Source organism: Leucopleurus acutus (assembly GCF_964270905.1).
Source record: "Leucopleurus acutus genome assembly, chromosome: 13".
Taxonomy (NCBI): Eukaryota; Metazoa; Chordata; class Mammalia; order Artiodactyla; family Delphinidae; genus Leucopleurus; species Leucopleurus acutus.
Window position 1 is genome coordinate 75,208,213 of NC_139155.1, and position 22,385 is coordinate 75,230,597.

Below are 22,385 nucleotides of genomic sequence, written 5' to 3' on the forward strand. Positions count from 1 at the left end.
GGAAACCCCCCCAAAAGTTTTTACTTATGACTTCTCTTGGGTGAGGTACTAAGCTGGGTTGAAAAGCAACATTTTCAGAACAGTCTGAAGAAAGGCCTGATGTTCTAGGGGGCTGGATAAAGGCAGAGTAAGTCTCAGAGAGCAGGGGAAAGAGCTGGGAGACACAGGGTCGAAGGGGTTTTTGATTTCTTAAAGGTAAAGAACAAGGTTATGGCTCCTCCCTTTCAAAGAAAGGAAACCAGTGACAGTCCAGACTCAGGGCACAGCTCTACCCTTTCGAGAAAATGAAACTAACAGCCTCCTAGACCCAGGCAGCGGAAGAGGTAGAAGCTAACAGGTTTTGGCAGCCAACTCTGCTGCCTCTGGCTCTCCTGTCCCTGCCTGAGCATCATGAAGAAGTTTAGAAAGACCCGAGCCAACCAACTGGACAAGTTCATCGAAGACCGCCACCTGCCAGACAAGGATTTCCACACGCAGGTCAATGAAGCCATCCACATCATCTGCAGTTTCCTGAAGGAGAGGTGTTTCCTCCACTCCTTCATGGGGGCCTCCCACCCTGTTCGGGTGTCCAAAGTTGTGAAGGTGAGTCCAGAACTGCCTGGCTGGGGAGAAGGGGGCTGAATGAGCAAGTGTTTCCACAGAGACAGAGAGCAAAAGGTTGAGGTCTCTGGGGCTGGTGGTTTCTGATTTATCCATGCCAAAACTATAACCACAGCTTGTGAAAGTAGCTTCTGGGGTGAGGGCCTCCACCTGTAAGTTTAACAAATGCCCAGGTCAAGTTTATAAACCACCTATGTCACGTCCACCACAGAGATAGACAAACTGAAGCCCAGCTGTATCAACAATCCGCTAATCATCGACTGGGGACACACCATTCCTGCAGACTCATGAGCTGGTTAAGAGTGTAAGTTTTGAAAGCAGATAGCACCTGCTGCTGTGAAATCTTGGGCGAGTCACTTAACCTCTCTGTGCCTCAATTTCATCATCCATAATTCCCAGTACTTTGCAGGGCTTGCAGATCAAGTAAAATAAGCCATGGGCCAGTTTACAGTATTAATTATATAAGGTCAAAAAGAACAGGGAATAAAGAACACAGACCCTGTAAAAAGGCAACCAGGGTGTGAATTGCATCTCTGCCACCTACTAGCTGCGTGATGCGGCCAATACATAATCTCTCTCAGCATCTGTTTCTCCATCTGGAAAATGGGAACAGATAATAATAGTAACTAAATCATAGAGTTTTTGTGAGCATTCTAGGAGTTGACTGGTAATGCCTTCAGAACAGTGGCTAGCACTCAGAATGTTAGTGATTGTTCTCAGCATTTTATTTAGGAAGGCTCTTCTCAGTGATAAATGTCAGTTCTCATTCTCACCACCTTTTTTAGGGTGGCTCCTCAGGCAAAGGCACGACCCTCAAGGGCCTATCAGATGCTGACCTTGTCGTCTTCGTCGCCAGTCTCACAAGTTTTCGGGAACAGCTTCAGCACCGAAGAGGATCCATCAAGGAAATTAGGAGACAGCTGGAAGCCTGTCAAAGAAAGGAAACATTTGAAGTGGAGTTTGAGGTCCAGAAACGGTGAAGGAAGAAGCCCCGTGCTCTCAGCTTCATGCTCAGGTCCCCTCGGCTCCTCCAGGGGGTAAAGTTCGATGTCCTGCCCGCCTTTGATGCCCTGTGTGAGCAGTCACAAGGTGTTTCAGCCTTTGTCCTATGTCAGGGCTTCTTCCTCTTTTTTTTTTTCATGTTTCTGAGCAGAAATCTTCCTCAGTTCAAGAGTCTATTAAAACATAAACATGCCTTCAACATGAGGAGGAGATCTTAGCATCTCTCTCAGAGCAAGATAACTAGAGTCCTATTCAGCCACCACAGTGACATTAAACAACAAATTGGTACAATTTGGGGGTAAGACTTTTTTTTTTTTTTTTTTTTTTTTTGCGGTACGCGGGCCTCTCACTGTTGTGGCCTCTCCCGTTGCGTAGCACAGGCTCCGGATGCGCAGGCTCAGCGGCCATGGCTCACGGGCCCAGCCGCTCCGCGGCACGTGGGATCTTCCCAGACCGGGACACGAACCCGCGTCCCCTGCATCGGCAGGCAGACTCTTAACCACTGCGCCACCAGGGAAGCCCAAGACATTTCTTATACAATACCTGCCAGGCTTACTAGTTCTACTTATGGCAAGTTGTGTGAATCTTACCTTTCTATAAATGAGGCAGCAAAAGATGTACACTACTACATATAAAGTAGATCACCAGCAAGGTTTTACTGAATAGCATAGGGAACTATATTCAATATCTTATAATATATCTTATATATTTGTAACTGAATCACTTTGCTGGACACCTGAAACTAACACAATATTGTAAATCAACTATACTTCAATTTAAAAAAATAGATAAATCCCAAAACACTGAGGCAGCATATATCTGGTGTAAACACAATATGTTAATTTCATCTTTTATCCAAAGCATAAGGGAATATCATCAAATTTATCTGAGGGTTGGAATCTGTAGACAATCTGCAGGAACATTGGGACAGGAAGCAGTACATCTCTGAGGCTCAATTTCCACTGAGTACCTTCCATGTGCAAGGCACTGTTCTATGGCCATAAATGAGACAGACAGGGAACTTCTCTCCTGGAGCCTGACAATAATAATTTAAATACCATAAATGAAAGGATAACTTGTTGAGACAAAAACTAAATATGGTGATTCAAAAGAGAATGATGGGGCTTGAGTGTTTAGACAGGGCAACAAGGGAGGTGACCGCTGACCCGAGGCCCGAGGGATGAGAGGAAGCCAAACCTGGGAAGATCTGGGGGCTCCAGGAAGAGGAAACAGCAAGTGCAAAGGCCCTGAGACAGGAATGAGCTTGGCATATTTGAAGAAGTGAAATAACCGGGGGAGTAAGTAGCAAAGGGATCAAGGCAAGAGGTGAGACGGCAGAGGTGGCAGGAGACAGGTCACACCAAACCTCCTGGGCCACTGTGAGGACTTTGGATTTTATTCGGATGTCCTGGGAAGCAAGAAGTGGAAGGATCGGGTTTTAAAAGGCCTCTGTGGGTGCTGGGTAGAGAATGGGCTGTGGAGGATCCAGGAAGGAGGCTGCTGCCATCTCTGCTGTGTCCAGGTGAGAGATGATGCTGGCTTGGATGGGGTGACGGCAGTGGAGATGGGAGTGGCGAGGACTGGGGATGGCCCTCAGGCCTCCTGGCTCTGGGCCTGCTGACCTTTCCACTGCACCCCATGGTTAGTGAGCTTGTCTCCTCAGAGGGATTGAAAGAAACTCAGAGAAAAGCTGACATCTTCACATTATGGATTAATTCCCAACAGGTCAGGTGACCAAAGGCTACAGACCTGACCCTAAAGTCTACGTCCAGCTTATCCAAGAGTGCGAGTCCCTGGGGAAAGAGGGCGAGTTCTCCCCCTGCTTCACGGAGCTGCAGCGAGCCTTCCTGAAGGAGTGTCCAACCAAGCTGAAGAGCCTCATCCGCCTTGTGAAGCACTGGTACCAAAAGGTATGGCATGTCCCATCCAGACAGAGAGCGGAGGAGGAGGAGGAGGAGGGAGAGAAGGAAGAGAGTGAGGACAAGGGGAGGAGGGAGGGGTGGAATAGAGGGAGGGAAGGAGGAGGGGGAGGTGTGGGGAGGAAGCAAGGATGAGGCATCGGGAGGGGGAAGAAGGAAGGGGAGGGGAGGGGAGAGGAGTGGGGAAGAGAAGAAAGAGGAGCGGGAGGAGGAGAGGAATCTGAAAGGATGGGGGAGGAAGGAGGGAGATGGACAGAGAGGAAAAGAGGGAAAGATCATGAAGGAGGGGAGAAGGCAGGGAACAAGGAGGGAGAGGATGAGAGGAAGAAGGTGGAAGAGTAGAGGTTGTGGGGAGGAGGGGAAAGGAAAGGGAGGAGAAGGGTAGGGCCCGGGACAGGTGCCAGTGGACTCAGGTGTCTCATTCTTCCTTGTCTTCCCGTATCAGGAAATAACAACTCCACCCTTCCAGTTACTCTGGACAAAACCATGGCTCTTTCTTACCTTTTTCACACATACACACACACACACGCGCGCACACACACACACACACACACACATCCAGCCAGTCTGTAAATGGCTTGGTCCTGTATCTAAAATATACCCATTATCATCAACCATCACCACCTCAGTCACTCCCACCCTGGTCCAAGTCACTTGGGAGGCTCACAGGATCTGCCCTCGACCTCTCTGAACCCCCATCTCTGCCCCCTCACCACTCCCCCAGGCCATGCTCTGCTCTTCGTTAGTCCTCCAAGAGGGAAACTCTACTCCAGCCTCAGGGCCTTTGCATGAGCTTATTGGTTTATTGCCTGTCTCCCCACTGAAAATGTACATAAAAGAAGGGATTTGTATATTTTCTTCACTGCTGTATCCCCAGAATCTAGAACAGTGCCTGGCACATAATAGGTTCTCAGTAAGTAATTACTCAACAAATTAATGAGTGCTAATGCCCCCACCCCCCAACACACACTCTTCTGTTCACTTCCTAGCTGTCTGAATTTGGGCAAATGAATTAACATCTTGCCCCTCCTGTTTTCTCACTTGCAAAGAGTAACATGGCACAGCAGTAGTAAATCACATACCACAGTGATGCCCGTGTAGATTGCTTTGGGTAGTATGCACATTGTAACAATATTAATTCCTTGAATCCATGAGCATGGTATATCTTTCCTTTTATTTTTGTCATCTTCAGTTTCTCTCATCAAAGTCTTATCAGGGTACAGGTCTTTCACATTTATGGTTAAATTTATTCCTAGTTTTCTTCTTCTTTTTGATGCAATTGTAAATGAGATTGTTTTTAAATTTCTCTTTCTGATAGTTTGTTATTCATGTATAGAAATGCAACAGATTTCTGTATATTATTTTTGTATCCTGCAATATTCCTGTATTCAGTTTTTAGTTCTAAAAGTTTTTTGGTGGCATCTTTAGGGTTTTCTATGTATAGTATCATGTCATCTGCAAATAGCAATAGTGTAACTTCTTCTGTTTTAATTTGGATGCATTTTGTTTCTTTTTTTAATGTTTTTTTTAAAGTTTATTTATTTTATTTATTTATTTTTGGATCTGTTGGGTCTTTGTTGCTGTGCGTGGGCTTTCCCTAGTTGCAGCGAGTGGGGGCTACTCTTCGTTCCAGTGCGCGGGCTTCTTATTGCAGTGGCTTCTCTTGTTGCGGAACACGGGCTCTCGGCCCGTGGGCTTCAGTAGTTGCAGCACACAGGCTCAGTAGTTGTGGTACACGGGGTGGGCTTAGTCGCTCCGTGGCATGTGGGATCTTCCCGGAGCAGGGCTCGAACCCGTGTCCCCTGCATTGGCAGGCGGATTCTTAACCACTGCGCCACCAGGGAAGTCCCTGCATTTTGTTTCTTTTTCATGCCTGATTGCCATGGACGGACTTCCAATACTATGTTGAATATATGTGGGGAGAGTGGGCATATATGTCTTGTTCCTGATCTTAAAGGAAATGCTTTTAGCCTTCACCATTGAGTATGGTTTAGCTGTGGGTTGGTCATATAGGGCCTATATTGAGTTATGTTCTCTCCATACCCACCTTGTTAAGATTTTGTATCACAGATGGCTGTTGAATTTTCTCAAATGTTTTTTCTGTATCTGTGGAAATGGTCATATGCTTTTTATCCTTCGTTATATTAATGCAAATGTATCACGTTGATTGATTTGTGGATACAGAAGCATCCTTGAATCCGTGGAATATATCCAACTTGATCATGGTGTATGATCTTTTAATATATTGTTGAATTTGCCTTGCTAATATTTTGTGGAGGATTTTTGCATCTATGATCATCAGGCCTATAATTTTTTGTAATATCTTTGTCTGGTTTTGGTGTAGAATGAGTTTGGAACCATCTCTTACTCCTCAATTTTCTGGAATAGTTTGAGAAGAATAGGCATTAACTCTTCTTCACATAAAAGCTGAACAAACTCATTTTCCTAATTTTTTTTCCTCTTCTCAGTGTAAGATGAGACGTGGGAAAAAACTGCCCCCACAATATGCCCTGGAGCTTCTGACAGTCTATGCTTGGGAGCAAGGAAGCATGGAAACAGGATTCAGCACAGCTCAGGGATTTCAGACTGTTTTGGAATTAGTCCTGAAGCACCAGCACCTCTGCATCTACTGGGAAAAGTATTATGACTTTGAAAACCCTATTACTGGACAATACCTGAGAAGGCAACTTGCAAAACCCAGGTACTCTATCCCCACATGGCTTAGCTCCCCACATAAATGAACCCATGAATACAGCTGTGGCACCTTGGAAATGTAGGAAGTGAGAGGGATCCATATTTATTGATCATCATCTATTGTCAATCACTGTGCTGGGCACTTTACTCCTACCATCTGATTTAAATAATAAATTTAAATAATAACCTCCAATCCAGTGAGGCAGGCAATATGCTAACCATTCTACAGATGACTGAGGTTTGGAGAAATAAGAGCTTGTCCAAACCTTAACAGAAAATGAGTGAAATACCTGAAATTTGACTAAAATAACAGTAGCTACAGCAACAATAATGACTGCTCCCAGGAAGTAAGAGCTTGCTGTAAGACCAACACACTCGAACAGAATAGTAAAATTTTGGTTATTAAAACTGACATGTATGGACCCCTTATTATGTTCCAGTTACTGTTCTGAGCACTTCACATGCTTGTCTAGATCCTCATACAGCATGCTTTGAGGTAGGGGTATTCAAATCTCCCCATTTCACTGATGAGGATACTGAGGATTAGAGATTCAGGTGACCTGCCCAAGGTCACACCACTAATAAAGAGCAGAGGTAAGATTCAAACCCAGGTCTATCAAGGCCCGAATGCAAGCCTCCTTCTCCTTGTGTTCAATGCCCACCGTAGGGGAGGGCACTCAGGACACACCCCAGGGAGCAGTGCCCTCCTGGGCCCCTCCTGCTGCCCCGAGTCCCAGTCTGCCCAAGTTGGTATTTTGCTCTGCCAGGAGCTCTAGACCCCCGCAACACAGCCCACATACTCACCTGCCCCTCTCTAACTGTTGCTTTTCAGACCTGTGATTCTGGACCCAGCTGACCCTACTGGAAATGTGGCTGGTAAAGAACCATATAGCTGGCAGCTGCTGGCACAAGAGGTTAGAGTCTGGCTGGGATACTCATGCTGCAAGAAACGGGATGGGTCTCCAGTCAGCACCTGGAAGGTGCCGGTGTGACCTCCTGATTCCCTCATGTGACCTGATATTAATGGCAGGTTGAAATAACAACTTCTAGAAATACTGCATTAAATCAAATTGAATTTCATCTCTGTCTTTGTACTCTTTTACTGTGGTTACTAGAAAATGTAAAATTACACATGTGTTCTGCCCCAGAATGAATCACCGGATTAGACAATAGGCTTACCAACTCACATTGTCATTTACAAAAGTCCAGTCAATAAAAACTCCCTTAAGGAAGCACAAAAGATCAAGCATGTTCTTACCACCTGAGTCACTGGTCACGTGTGTAGCTGGGAAACAGTCTTTGGCTTCTCCATATTACTGTTCCTCCTTTGAGTCCTCCAGCATCCCTGTGAGATGGGTCTTATTCTTGTTCTCATAATAATACACTGAGATTTGTGCACTTGCTTGAGTCACCAAATATTGCAGCAGCATTTGTTGAAGGGACCATCCTTTCCCCACTGTTCTGTAAAAGCCACCTCTAACATATGTCCAGAGCCCGTCTGTGTGTGAGTCTGTGCAGTTCCATTGGTCAACTTTGGCATCCTTGAGTTAATAGTACCTTGACTAATTACTCTAGCCTGGTATTAATTCTTAATATCTTGTAGAAAACTCTGTTTTTATCCAAACCAATGTCTTCTCTTGGCTCTATTTCTATGTTAATATTATATTCTGTTTGTGAAATTTCACCCAAAATACGGGGAGGCATTTGATTAGAATTCCATAAATTAGTTCAGGGAAGATGACACCTATTGAGAATCCCAATCCACAAACTTGGAGCTTCTTTCCATTAATTTTCCTCTTCTTGAATTACTCTGTAACTATGTTTTATAGTTTTTCCCTGCATTGGTCTTAAGTGTGTTTTGTCATATTATTCCTAGATACTTGTTTTTATGTTATTGTACTTAGTAGGTTTTCTTTAATTTCATTTTGTGATGGTTGGTTTCATGAAGACCTAAATGTTTTCAGTGGGTATATTTGATTAAAGCACGGTGAGCGAGTGAGCTTTATACTTTTCTGAATTTTGTGATTTTTGTTTTGCTGTAAATTTGTACTGCTTGAATGACCACAAGAAACAGTAAAGCATTTTGTTTCAAAACCTTTTGTGATAAGTATTTGTGAGCTCTGATAGTTTGGGCAAAGCTGGCAGACCCAGGCGACAGAAGGCTCAAGGGTGCTGCAGTTTGGAGCTGCTGGCTCATGAGGTTCAGAAGCAGAGGAGCAAGTGTGTTAGGGGTGACGGAAATGCTCTCATGAAATTTGAAGCACCCGAGTCATAAATTCCTGACTGCCCAGAGCTGAGTCCCCATTCTGGGCAACTTCCTGCTGAAGAAATGAAACTGGGAAGAACTAAGGTTGAAGCAACAGATATGAGGGTGGAGTTCTCTGAGCCGCCCTGGGCACTCAGCATCGTGGTCAGGTGCCCTAGCCCCACCAGGGGTGCAGTTATTTTTTTCATTATTATTAACTTTTATTGGAGTGTAGTTGCTTTATAGTGTTGTGTGGGGTGCAGTTTGATGTACTACCTGCCTTCCACCCTCCCAGCCACATGGAGTCTCAGCCTTTGTCCTGTATCAGGGCTCCTTTCTCTGTTCATATTTCCGAGCAGTTTGAGAGCCCGCACAGTTTGAGAGCCTTACCAAAATAAGATGTCCCTAAAAAATGGGGAGGAGATCACATTGGGTGGGCCAAAAAGTACCTTCGGTTTTCAAGTAAAAATAAAAGACCCATTTTTCATTTTTACCAAGAACTTTATTGAACAACGTAATCACCCTTTTGTTCCACTACCTTCTTCCATTTTTCAGGCAACTTCATAATTCCATCTTTCCAAAACTTTTTATCTTTTTGAGCAAAGAACTGTTCCAGGTGCGAACCCACACCCCCTGCACTGGAAAGCAAAGTCTTAACCACTGGACCGCGAGGGAAGTCCCTGTCCTTTATTTTTGCTCAGCATTTGATACCTTTCAAATCCCCTTTTGTGTCTCTTCTTTCAGATTATCCTCAGAAGCAGTTCTGTGAATGAGAAAAGTTTGCCCTCTCTACAGATTGGGACATTGAGGCATGCCCAGTTACACTCGTGTTCAAAGCTGCACAGCTAGGGACAGCTCGCAATTTTTCTATCGACTTAAAAATGCCTTAAGAAATAGTCTATTAATCAAAAAGTAAAACCATTATAGTCATGCCATTAAAAGAGAGAGAGAGAAAGAAAGTATGTTTGTGTGTATGTGTGTGTTAACCTAGAAAAACATCTGAAAAGATCTGCACCAAAGTAGTTGTAGTCTTTCAGGTTTAGGATCAGGGATGGACTTTATGCTTTTGGATTTTTCTGACCATTGCTGTTTGCAATATACATGTACTGCTGCAAAAATCACAGGAGACAATAAAACAATTTTGTCAGCAACGAAAAAAGAGGAAAAGGAAACCAAAAGTGTGTTTTTACTCATGATTACTCTTGGGTGAAGTACTAACCTGGCTTAAAAAGTACCTTTTCAGAGTACAGTCTGAAGAAAGACCAGATGTTCTAGGTTGCCTGTTAAAGGCAGGGAGTAATTCTGGAATACTGGAGGAAAGAGCTGGGAGACTGAACAGGGTTCAGAATCAAAGGAATGTTTGATTTGCTGAGAGACAAAGACTCAGGGCAAAGCTCCTCCCTTACAAGGAAACGAAACCAACAGCAGCCCAGACTCAGGGCACACCTCCTCCCTTCCAATGAAATGAAACTAACAGCCTCCTGGACCCAGGCAGCAGAAGAGATAGAAGCTAAAAGGTTTTCCCCTCCAGCTCTGCCCTCTCTGGCTCTCCTGTCCCAGCATCATGATGGAGCTCAGTGATACCCCGGCCAAGTATCTAGACAAGTTCATCGAAGACCACCTCCTGCCAGACGAGGATTTCTACACACAGGTCAATGAAGCCATCCACATCATCTGCAGTTTCCTGAAGGAGAGGTGTTTCCTCCACTCCTTCATGGGGGCCTCCCACCCTGTTCGGGTGTCCAAAGTTGTGAAGGTGAGTCCAGAACTGCCTGGCTGGGGAGAAGGGGGCTGAATGAGCAAGTGTTTCCACAGAGACAGAGAGCAAAAGGTTGAGGTCTCTGGGGCTGGTGGTTTCTGATTTATCCATGCCAAAACTATAACCACAGCTTGTGAAAGTAGCTTCTGGGGTGAGGGCCTCCACCTGTAAGTTTTTAACAAATGCCCAGGTCAAGTTTATAAACCACCTATGTCACGTCCACCACAGAGATAGGCAAACTGAAGCCCAGCTGTATCAATAATCCGCTAATCATTGACCAGGCTGGGAACTCACCATTCCTGCAGACTCATGAGCTGGTTAAGAGTATAAGTTTTGAAAGCAGATAGCACCTGCTGCTGTGAAATCTTGGGTGAGTCACTTAACCTCTCTGTGCCTCAGTTTCATCATCCATAATTCCCAGTACTTTGCAGGGCTTGCAGATCAAGTAAAATAAGCCATGGGCCAGTTTACAGTATTAATTATATAAGGTCGTAAAGAACAGGGGGTAAAGAACACAGACTGAATTGCATCTCTGCCACCTACTAGCTGTGTGATTGGGCTGATACATAATCTCTCTCAGCATCTGTTTCTCCATCTGGAAAATGGGAACAGATAATAATAGTAGCTAAATCACAGAGTTCTTGTGAGCATTCTAGGAGTTAAGACTGGTAATGCCTTCAGAACAGTGGCTAGTACTCAAAATGTTAGTGATTGTTCTCAGCATTTTATTTAGGGAGGCTCTTCTCAATGATAAATATCAGTTCTCATTCTCATCACCTTTTTCAGGGTGGCTCCTCAGGCAAAGGCACAACCCTCAGGGGCCGATCAGATGCTGACCTCGTCATCTTCCTCACCAATCTTAAAAGTTTTCAGGAACAACTTCAGCGCCGAGGAGAATTCATCAAGGAAATTAGGAGACAGCTGGAAGCCTGTCAAAGGGAGGAAACATTTGAAGTGAAGTTTGAGGTCCAGAAACAGCAATGGGAGAATCCCCGTGCTCTCAGCTTCGTGCTTAGATCCCGTGAGCTCCACGAGTCGGTGAACTTTGATGTCCTGCCCGCTTTTGATGCCCTGGGTGAGCACTCTCAGCCACAAGGTGTTTCAGCCTTTGTCCTATGTCAGGGCTTCTTCTACTCTCTTTTCATGTTTCTGAGCAGAAATCTCTCTCACTTTGAGAGTCTTATTAAACAGGGCATCCCTTCAAGTGGGGAGGAGATCCTAGCATCTCTTCTGGGGCAGGAATCTTTAGGGTCATACTGAGCCACTGCAGTGACATTAACAACAAATTGGTACAATTTGGGAGCAATATGTTTTTATAGAACACCTGCCAAGCTTACTAGTTTTACTCTTGGCAAAGTGTGTGAATCTTCGCTTTCTAAAAATGAGGCAGCGTATATCTGGTGTAAACACAGTATGTTAATTTCATCTTTTATCCAAAGCATAAGGAAATATCAAATTTATCTGAGGGTTGGAATCTGTAGACAATCTGCAGGAACATTGGGACAGGAAGCAGTACATCTCTGAGGCTCATTTCCGCTGAGTACCTTCCATGTGCAAGGCACTGTTCTATGGCCATAAATGAGACAGACAGGGAACTTCTCTCCTACAGCCTGACAATAATAATTTAAATACCATAAATGAAAGGATAACTTGTTGTGACAAAAACTAAATATGGTGATTCAAAAGAGAATGATGGGGCTTAGAGGGAGTTTTTAGACAGCGCAACAAGGGAGGTGACCGCTGACCCGAGGCCCGAGGGATGAGAGGAAGCCAAACCTGGGAAGATCTGGGGGCTCCAGGAAGAGGAAACAGCAAGTGCAAAGGCCCTGAGACAGGAATGAGCTTGGCATATTTGAAGAAGTGAAATAACCGGGGGAGTAAGTAGCAAAGGGATCAAGGCAAGAGGTGAGACGGCAGAGGTGGCAGGAGACAGGTCACACCAAACCTCCTGGGCCACTGCGAGGACTTTGGATTTTATTCGGATGTCCTGGGAAGCAAGAAGTGGAAGGATCGGGTTTTAAAAGGCCTCTGTGGGTGCTGGGTAGAGAATGGGCTGTGGAGGATCCAGGAAGGAGGCTGCTGCCATCTCTGCTGTGTCCAGGTGAGAGATGATGCTGGCTTGGATGGGGTGACGGCAGTGGAGATGGGAGTGGCGAGGACTGGGGATGGCCCTCAGGCCTCCTGGCTCTGGGCCTGCTGACCTTTCCACTGCACCCCATGGTCAGTGAGCTTGTCTCTTCAGCGGGATTGAAAGAAACTCAGAGAAAAGCTGACATCTTCACATTATGGATTAATTCCCAACAGGTCAGGTGATCAAAGGCTACAGGCCTGACCCTCAAGTCTACGTCCAGCTTATCCAAGAGTGCAAGTCCCTGGGGAAAGAGGGCGAGTTCTCCCCCTGCTTCACGGAGCTGCAGCGAGCCTTCCTGAGGGACCGTCCAACCAAGCTGAAGAGCCTCATCCGCCTTGTGAAGCACTGGTACCAAACGGTATGGCATGTCCCATCCAGACAGAGAGCAGAGGAGGAGGAGGAGGAGGGAGAGAAGGAAGAGAGTGAGGACAAGGGGAGGAGGGAGGGGTGGAATAGAGGGAGGGAAGGAGGAGGGGGAGGTGTGGGGAGGAAGCAAGGATGAGGCATCGGGAGGGGGAAGAAGGAAGGGGAGGGGAGGGGAGAGGAGTCGGGAGGGAAGGGAAATCACAACTCCATCCTTCCTGTTACTCTGGACAAAACCAAGGGTCATCCTTGACTTCTCCACACACACCCCCATCCAACCTGTCAGCAAATGATGTTGGTCCTGTATTAAAATATATTTATAATTCATCCATCGTCATCTCCTGTGCCACTCTCACCCTGGTCCAGGTCATCTTGAGAAGCTCATAGGATCTGCCCTCAACCTCTCTGAGCCCCAGTCTCTGCCCCCTCACCACCACCCCCAGGCTATGCTTTCCTCTTCATTAATCCTCCAGGAGGGAAACTCTACTCCAGCCTCAGGGCCTTTGCATGTGCTTATTTGTTTGTTTATTGTCTATCTCCCCACTAAAAATGTACAGGAACAGAAGGATTTATGTTTGAATCCCTGCTGTATCCCAGGGACCTAGAACAGTGCCTGGTGTGTAATAGGAGCTCAAAAAATAATTGTTAGATGAATTAATGAGTGCTACGTCCCCACGCCATCACCACACACACACACACACACACACACACACACACACACACACTTCTGTTCACTTCCTAGGTGTCTGGCTTTGGACAAGTGAATTAACATCTCTGTGGTTCCTGTTTTCTCATTTGCAAAGAGTAACATGGCACAGCAATAGTAAATCACATACCGTGATATCTGGCATATAGTCGGTCCTAATAAATGTCCTTTCTCTGAGCTGCCACAGGAAAACACATCATAAAAGCTAACATGGATTGTGCACTAAGCTTATGCCAGATTCATCATATTTAAAATTTTGTGGATGTGATATTCATTTCTGTTTACTTTCAGATGTCCCATATCTTATTTAAGCATCGTGGTGATTCTGTGACCTGGTTAAGGGTATTATTATTAAACCCCTTTTACAGAAAGAGAAACTAAGTGTCAGAAGACACTTTCAGCTAATAAACAGCAGAACAAAAACAAAAACAGCATTTGGGTCTTCAGACTGAAGAGTTTACTTAACATGTAATAAGCATTCTATATATATTTAGATGAATAAATTGAGTTAAAGAAAGTAATTAAGGATAAACTTCCTACTTTAAAAACATTTGCTGGACATCTCAATTTGCTTTGCAAGAATTTTGATCATGGCACTTGAGCGTTTTAGAACTTACAAAAGTGGTTCTTGACAAGTGCAGCACTGCCCCCCAAGACATACTGAAGCTTCATAAAGGCATTTTTGTGATGTGGGATAAAGATGCTGCTGAGAATAAGTGGAAAGAAGCCAGGAATACTAGTTGTTTTACAATGAGCAAGACAGTCCTACTCAACAAAGAATTGTCTCTTTATTTCCTTTTTTCTCCTTTAATTCCTCCCTCCCTCCCTCGCTTCCTTCCTTCCTTCCTTTCTTCCCCTCTTTCTTTTTCTCTCTTCTCTCTTCTAGAATAATAGAGGAATCGTACAATACTTTAACTCCTCTAGCCCCATCATCACCACCTGTAACTTACATCCAACTTTTGTTGTATATTTTAAGTCTCTCAATATTGTCAAGTGCCCCAAAGCATTAGTATTGTTTTACAGAGCCAATGATCATTGAATCTACCCGCGTGTTTACTGCTTTCTTCACTATCGATTCTATCCTACCTCTCTCACCTTCCATCTGGGATTGTTCTTCTTCTTCCTGAAATATGCCCTTTAAGATTTCTTTTGGTGACCGTCTTCTGATAGTAAATATGGCAGTTTTTGTTTGTCTGCAAATGTCTTGATTTTCCCTTCATTGCTGTCAGGTATTTTTGCTGGATTGGTATGCATTTCAGTACATTGGATATATCATTCCATCTTCCAGTGTTGCTAGTGAGAAATCAGTTGTCAGTGTCACTGTGGTGCATTTGTAGGTAATCTATCTTATTTCTCTGGCTGCATTTATATGTTTCACTTTTACTTTGATTTTGTTTGGTTTCAAGCTGATGTGTCTTAATGATGATCCCTTTTTATTGGTTCTGCTTGGGGTTCATGGGGTCCTTCACTGGGATTCCTGAATCTGTGGATATCCTTCATCAGTTTTGGAAACTCTCAGCCATTCTCCTAAAATATTATCATTCTCCCTTTCTCTTCTTGCCTCTTAGAACTCCCATAAAATGTATGTTAGACCTCCTCGTTCTCTCTTCCAAATCTCTATCCCCTGTTCTACATTTTCCATCTTTTTCTCTCTCCATGCTTTATTCTGAATAGTTTCTTCTAATTTACCTTCCAATCACTAATTTTTCCTTTAACTGTGTCTATGCTACTGAGCTATTAGTTACATTTTTGTCCTTTTTGTTCTAGGATTTCTATTTCATTCTTTTTTAAGTCTGCCATGTTACTTTTTCTGGCTTCTAGGTACCTACTATTTCAAATGCTTATATATTTGAACATAATGTTCCTAGTTATTTTAAAGCCTGTGTTTAAATCTTCAATATTTAAAGTTTTGTAGATTTATTACTATTTTCTTTTTAGTTTTTGTTAGTCATCACTCTGAGTGTCTTGTTTCTTTGTGTGCCTGGATACTTATGTGATGGTCATTGTACATGAAAGTTATCTCTGAAAGAGTTGGAGACTTTGGATTAAATATCTTCCTCCAGAAAAAAAAAAAAAAAGTTTACTTCTTTAAGCTCTTAGGAACACTACAAGTCCTTCCTCTCAGTTAATTTTCATAGTATCCTTCTGAGGAAGGTGCAATTATTACCATTCACCTGGCAAATGAGAAAAAACAAGGCTCCAAGAGTCTACGTTGTCTGCTCAGAATCAGATAATGGTGGAGCCAGGATTCAAACCCACATCAGTCAGAATCCAGAGCGCAAGCCTTTAACCAGGGGTCAGTAAACTTTTTCGTAAAGGGCAAGTTAGCAAATACTTTAGACTTTATAAGTCACACGGTCTCTGTCACAAATACTCAACAATGCCTTTGTAGCATGAATGCCACCATAAACTACACATAAATGAATAGGTGCGGATTTGCTCTCAGAAAACTTTATACACAAAAACAAGTGGCAGGCTGAATTTGGTCCATGAGAAATGTGCTTTACACGAAAGCTAGAGAAACCCACTTTTCTGATTGTTTTTCCTCTACTCAGTGTAAGGAGAAGCTTGGGAAGCCGCTGCCCCAACAGTATGCCCTGGAGCTTCTGACAGTCTATGCTTGGGAGCAAGGAAGCATGGAAACAAGATTCAACACAGCTCGGGGATTTCAGACCGTCTTAGAATTAGTCCTGAAGCATCAGAAGCTTTGCATCTACTGGAAAAACTATTACGACTTTGAAAACCCTATTATTGGACAATACCTGAGAAGGCAACTTGCAAAACCCAGGTACTCTATCCCCAAATGGCTTAGCTCCTCACATAAATGAACCCCTGATTACAGCTGTGGCAGATTGGAAATGTAGGAAGTGGGAGAGCTCCACATTTATTGATCATCTTCTGGTACTAATCATTCTGCTGGGCACTTTACTACTACCATCTAATTTTTTTAAGCATTAAAAATATATATTTATATATTTATTTTTGGCTGCTTTGGGTCTTCGTTGCTGCGTGCAGGCTTTCTCTAGCTGCATCGAGCAAGGGCTACTCTTCATTGAAGTGCACAGGCTTCTCTTGTTGCAGAGAACAGGCTCTAGAGCGCAGGCTCAGTAGTTGTGGCACACGGGCTTAGTTGCTCCGCAGCATGTGGGATCTTCCCGGACCAGGGATTGAACCCATGTCCCCTGAATTGGCAGGTGGATTCTTCACCACTGCGCCACCAGGGAAGCCTTTCCATCTAATTTTAAAAACAATGTGCAAGCAACTCTGTGAGGCAGGCACTATGCTACCTGCTTTACAGATGACTAAACCAAGATTCTGAAAGGTAAAGAGCTTGTCCAAACCTTAACAAAAAATGAGTGAAACAGCTGAAATTTCAACTAAAATAACAACAGCTGCAGCAACAATAATAAATGCTCCCAGGAACTAAGAGCTTGCTATAAGACTAACACACTCTAATAGCATTGTAAAAATTATGATTATTGTAACTGCCATGTATTGACCCCTTATTATGTCCCAATTACTGTGCTGAGCATTTCACATGCTTGTCTAGATCCTCATACAACATCCTTTGAGGTAGGGATGTTCAATTCTTCCCATTTCACAGATGAGGATACTGAGGATTAGAGAGGTCAAAAGGCCTGCCCAAGGTCACACCCCTAATAAAGGGCAGAGGTAAGATTCAAACAGAAGTCTATGAAAGCCCAAATGCAAGGCTCCTCCCTCTGTTCACTGTGCTCCATAGGGCAGGGCACCCAGGACACACCCCAGGGAGCAGTGCCCTGCTGGACCCCTCCTGCCTGTGCCAGGCTGTTACTTTTCTCTTCCAGAAGCATCTAGATCCCCCAGACATAGCCCAGCTTCTCACCTATTCTCTCTCTAAATATTGCTCTTCAGGCCTGTGATTCTGGACCCGGCTGACCCTACAGGAAACGTTGCTGGTGGAGACCCATGTAGCTGGCATCGGCTGGCACAAGAGGCTAGAGCCTGGCTGAGTTACCCATGTTTAAAGAATTGGGACGGGTCTCCAGTAGGCTCCTGGGATGTGTCGGTGAGACCTTCTGCTTCTTCCCTGCCGTCCTTCCCCCACCCCCTCCACACAGCATGGGGCATGTAGATAGAGACCATTCTTTCCTAAGAAATTGCCTCTTGCTAGAGGTCACTCACATTCATATAGTGTCAGGCTGTGCTCTCTATTTTACAATCATTTTGGCCCCATACAGAGAGCTCCTGGACTTCTCACATCCCTCACCCAGAGTTCATTCTTTAATTAATGCCTCCTTGTCTGGAAGTAACTTTTTTAACAGCTCCAGTTGGCTCATTCCACTAAGAAGAAAAATAAACAATAACAGCCACCACTTAGTAAATACCTGCTTTGGGCTCAGGTTCTGTTCTAAGCCCCTTAAATTCCATTATTTCATTAAATCCTCACAACACCCCATGAGATATGTTTTCTACTCCCATCTTGCAGATGAGAAAAGGAGGCTCAGAGAGGTGAAGTCACCTGCTCAAGGCCACTCAGCTAGGGAGTGGTAGAGCTGGGATCCTAACTCGGTAGACTCTAACGCCAGTGTTTATTCCACTGAGCTAAACATCCTGCCTTGTATCCCCTCCCCCCTCAATATCATGTGACAAATGAGCGACTCAGAGCAGCTCAGGACGTGGGCATGTCACCCAGCTAAGTAGGTGCTGAGGGTCTGATCTTCCCACTCCAAGAGTAGAGATCTTTCTCATGCCGGGGTGGGGAGCGTTGATGATGTCATAGGTGGGTTTCCTAGGAAACAGACTCTGGGATGAAGTTTATGTGCAGGATGTTTCAGGGGAGGACCATTGGATCCAACACCTGTGTAAAGGAGGGGAATTAAGCAGGTACCAGCACAGGGAGAGGTGCAGCTGGGGAGCCCTGGAGCTTCAACGGCCTTCAGAGTTGTCCTGCAGAAGGCTGAGGTGGCAGGTCTTCTTTACCCTAAAATGGATCGGCCACTGAATGGACAACTCAGGAGGGGGTGTGTCCTTCCTCGAAGGGAATCCAGGTGGCACATCACAGTGTCCACCTGTCCACCATAAATGTTCACTGAGACCCAGTGCCAAGGTGGGAGGCCCAGCTCTCCAGTGTGACCATGTGCTTCACCCTTTCAGCCCCAAGACCATAGTGACCTGACGTACGAGGCCTGTGGTTTTAGACAGAGCTATAGAACCTCTCCGAGACTCACATTCCAGGGAGGAGCCCCTCCGCAGGTGGAAGAGAACTGGACATGTGCCATCCTCTGAACGCCAGAAGCTCTTAAAGGCAAGGTCTCCGGGGCTATCTGGGCCAGACCTCTCATTTCTAGGGGCGGGGCGGGGGGCCTCAATCCCGAGAGGGCCATGAGTTGGTGTCAGACCTGGGTCCAGAATCCAGGTCTCCTGACCCCCATCCTTCCCGCCATTCTGTGCTCTCTCTTCTTTTACAGATAGCCTTTTCCCACAGCTCCCTCCCCACCAGAGCCTGTTCTCTGACAATATCCTCTGAGAGGCAGCAGGAGAGACTCAGACAAAAGAGAGGAATCCCAGTCTTCACGCTCTTCTCTGTACCTGGTGGGAGATCTGTGGTCCAATTTATTGTCAATAACAACAAAAATAGTAGCAAATGCCATTTGTTGGGTGTTAATTAACCGCAAGGCACAGAGCCAAGAAGTATATCTGCATATTATATGTGTGTGTATGTGTGTGTGCGTATTCATTGATTCAACTTAAAATATTAATTGAGCACCTGCTATGTGCCAAGCATCGTTCTGGGCACTGGAACATAGCAATGAGCAAAGCAGACAAAAACCCCTGCCTCATGGAGCTGACATTTTGTGGAATATTCTACTGTTGGATAGACTAGGATCCTTCCAAGTTTCAATTACAGGTAATCCTGAGACAAACATCTTTGGTTCACCCTTTGTCCACATCTCTGATTATTTATCCAGGAAAAGTTTTAGAACTGCCCTGTGTTAATACAGTAATCACTATTGAGCACTTGAAATGTAGCTGGACCCAATCGAGATGTGCTAATCTTTATACTTTTTTGAATTTTCAGATTTTATTAATTTTTGGCCATAAGTTTGTACTGTTTGTATGACCACAAGAAATAATAAAGCAATGTTTCTTGCACAAAAAAATTTAATAAGTATTTCTCTCAGCTGAGCTCTGATAGTTTGTGCAAAGCCAGCCGGCCCAGGTTATAGAAAAGTCTGGGGCACTGGTATTGGGAGCTGTTGGTTCAAGTACAAATTCATGAGATTTGGAAACAGAGGAGCACCTGTGTAAGGGATGACGGAAATGCTGGAATGAAAATTGGAGCACCGGAGTCATAAATTTTTGATTCCCCGGAGAGAAAGCCCCATTATGGGCAGTTCCTTCTGGGGAAACAGAAACCGGCAGATCTAATGTTTAGCCAAAGGAGATAAGGGTGGAGTCCCTCCCTGCACCCCCATTTGAGGAACCACCTTGCTGTAGCCCATAGCAGCTGCACCATTTACATCCCCTTCAGCAATAAATGGGGGGTTCAGTCTCTCCACATCTTTGCCAACACTTTGTAATTCATGATCATTTTGATTATCACCATCCTAGTTGGTGTAAAAGAGTTATATACTCTCAAAATAATCGGGCCTGCTAAGCAAGGTCAAGACCCTACCTGGAAAAGAATGGGACCCTGACACATAGACTGCGGACATAAGAATGGAAGCCCCTGAAAATCTTGAATCCCCAGACTCCTCTGAACCTGGGGTTCAGAAATGTCCCATCTACCCCTTCTGTTAAAAGCTAGCACCTCCCCCCTTGCAAGGAGACTCTGCAGAGGTCTCTCTTCCATAAGACCCCGCAGGACCGGCACCCACTTGCCCTCCTGCCCACTAGGACTGAGTAGGGTTGAGTCCCAAAATAGCCCAGCCGGGGGCGCGCTGGGCCTGCTGAGGGAGGGATGGACCTATATCCCAAACAGCCAGAAGACCCAGTCAGCATGTAGCAGCAAAAGTCAGGTGGGTGTGTGTGGAAGTGACCCCGAGGGCACTTGATCAAGGGGCTACAGTGTCAGGTCAGATGCAGAAGAGTTTATTGACTTGGAAGTCCCCTCCTGGAATTCAGGACTTCACACCCTGGCAAGGACCCCAGGAGACCGTGCAGAGTTGCTGTTAGCCAGGCTCTTAGAATGGAAAAAGTGAGAGCCTCTGCCGGGTGAGAACACAATGCTGATATTCCCATGGGAGATGGTGGAAGATGGGATTCAAAGGTCAGGGAAGTGGATATGCTTGGGTGGATGTGCTATATAAGTCCAGAAAAGCCACCAAATTATCTCCCGTGGAAAAGCAGAGAATACAACGTTACCAAGGCCATAAAGAATACGCCAGTGAGAGGACTCAGCATCACTAAGAAGCTCGGGTGGCCTCCTCCATAGAAGATGCTGTCACAGGCCTCCTAACAGCACTGGGGATGGTAGAACCCCGAAATCATAGCGGCCATGAGACAACACTTACCCGTGACGTGGACACACTTCTCTTCGTGAGTGGTAGGGTGGAGGGGCAGTCAGGATGGCCTGACCCACAGAGAATTAAGGAGCTGGTCATAAAATATGGTGTCCCTGGGGCCAAACTAAATGGGCCACAAACGAGGGACGCTCAATCTGCCCCATCAAACTACTTCAAGGATGGACCGTTAGAACACTGAGAGATTCCCCCAATAAAAAGTCACCATCCCTTTCCCAGTGGCTTCCCAGGAGACCCATCTCTGACACATGACATCTAAATGTAACATGATCCTAGATTTGGGGGAGGGGGGGTTGCTATAAAGAACAACATTGGAATAACTGGTAAAAATTGAATATAAGAATATATCCATTGTATATGCTATAAGAGATGATAGCATTGTATCAAAGGTACAATTCTGAATGGGGTTGTCATTCTGTGTTTATGTAACAAGATACCCATATTCTTAGGGGATACATATGGAAGTATTTAAGAGTAAAGGGGACTGGGTGATTCTGATGTGTCCATGAAGGTTCATCACTTGTAACAAGTGTCCCACTCTCCCACTCTGCTGGGGGATATTGGTAGTGGGCAAGGCTGTGTGGCTGGGGGAGGGGGAGAAGGCGGTGGTGGGGGGTGGTATACAGGAAATCTCTTGGCTTCTGCCCAGTTATCTGCAACATGCACTCAAATGGCTCAGTAATAATGATACTGATACATAGAGAATGAGGAGCAAATGTGGTGATTTTCAGGATGAAAGATATGAGAGAGTTCTTTGTGTTTCAAAAGATTTCAAAATAAAATATTTTAAAAATAAAAATAAAGCATAGACTTTGGAAAACGAGTAGTTAGAACCTAGTCAGACAACTTACAAGCTGTGTGACCTTGGGCAAATTTTTTCAACTCTCTGAGCCTCTATGTTCTTATCTAGAAAAGAAGGCTTATGACCTCTGCCCACCCAGCCTACCTCTAGGTGTTACAGTAGAAGTCAGATAAAGGCAGGGAAGGGCCCTTAATGCGCAGGTGTGATAAGCAACTTTCTCCAGAGAAACTGAACAGTGAAAATGAACACATAAAGGGAAACCTCATTTTAAGTGGAGTCAGGAGACCAGAAGGGGGCGCTCTCACACACCTCAAGTACCACCGTAATTCAGTCATAGGAAAGACAGTCAATCAACAGACCCCAACAGGAAGCATCAACAGGAAAAAACTGTCGATGACAGGCCTGGACAGGAAAGATGTACATTGCATCTCTTGGAGGAAACCGACTACCCCAGCAACTAAGCCAATCACCTGTCATCAGCCTGAATTCTTGCTTTTCTCCAATGGACTCTCATTCAAAACAACCCCTCCCAACTTCCTCCTTTTTCTCTATAAAATAATGTTCCTCTTCTTTGTTTGTTGGACTTGCCTATGGCTTTTGCTATAGCCTGCTTGTCCCAAATTGAAATTCTCTGCTGTTCCCGAATAAAGCCATTTTAC

General features: G+C 44.9%; 2 protein-coding genes across 2 annotated transcripts in view; both read left to right on the forward strand.

Annotated features, from left to right (window-relative positions):
* The first annotated feature begins 488 nt into the window (after nt 1-488).
* On the forward strand, nt 489-7,594 carry OAS1 (2'-5'-oligoadenylate synthetase 1). Its single transcript, XM_082853751.1, is given in 7 exon segments — nt 489-582; nt 1,386-1,577; nt 1,581-1,819; nt 3,162-3,247; nt 3,328-3,512; nt 5,990-6,222; nt 7,048-7,594. Coding segments are annotated over 7 exon segments (1,137 nt in total). The 5' UTR covers nt 489-540; the 3' UTR covers nt 7,208-7,594.
* A 2,385-nt stretch (nt 7,595-9,979) lies between these two features.
* Nucleotides 9,980-22,385, forward strand: part of OAS2 (2'-5'-oligoadenylate synthetase 2) — a 31,515-nt gene continuing 19,109 nt past the window's right edge. The window contains 6 exon segments of the mRNA XM_082853752.1: nt 9,980-10,216; nt 11,006-11,294; nt 12,524-12,708; nt 15,975-16,207; nt 17,314-17,467; nt 18,556-18,684. Coding sequence (XP_082709878.1) covers nt 10,025-10,216; nt 11,006-11,294; nt 12,524-12,708; nt 15,975-16,207; nt 17,314-17,467; nt 18,556-18,684 — 1,182 coding nt within the window. The 5' untranslated portion in view covers nt 9,980-10,024.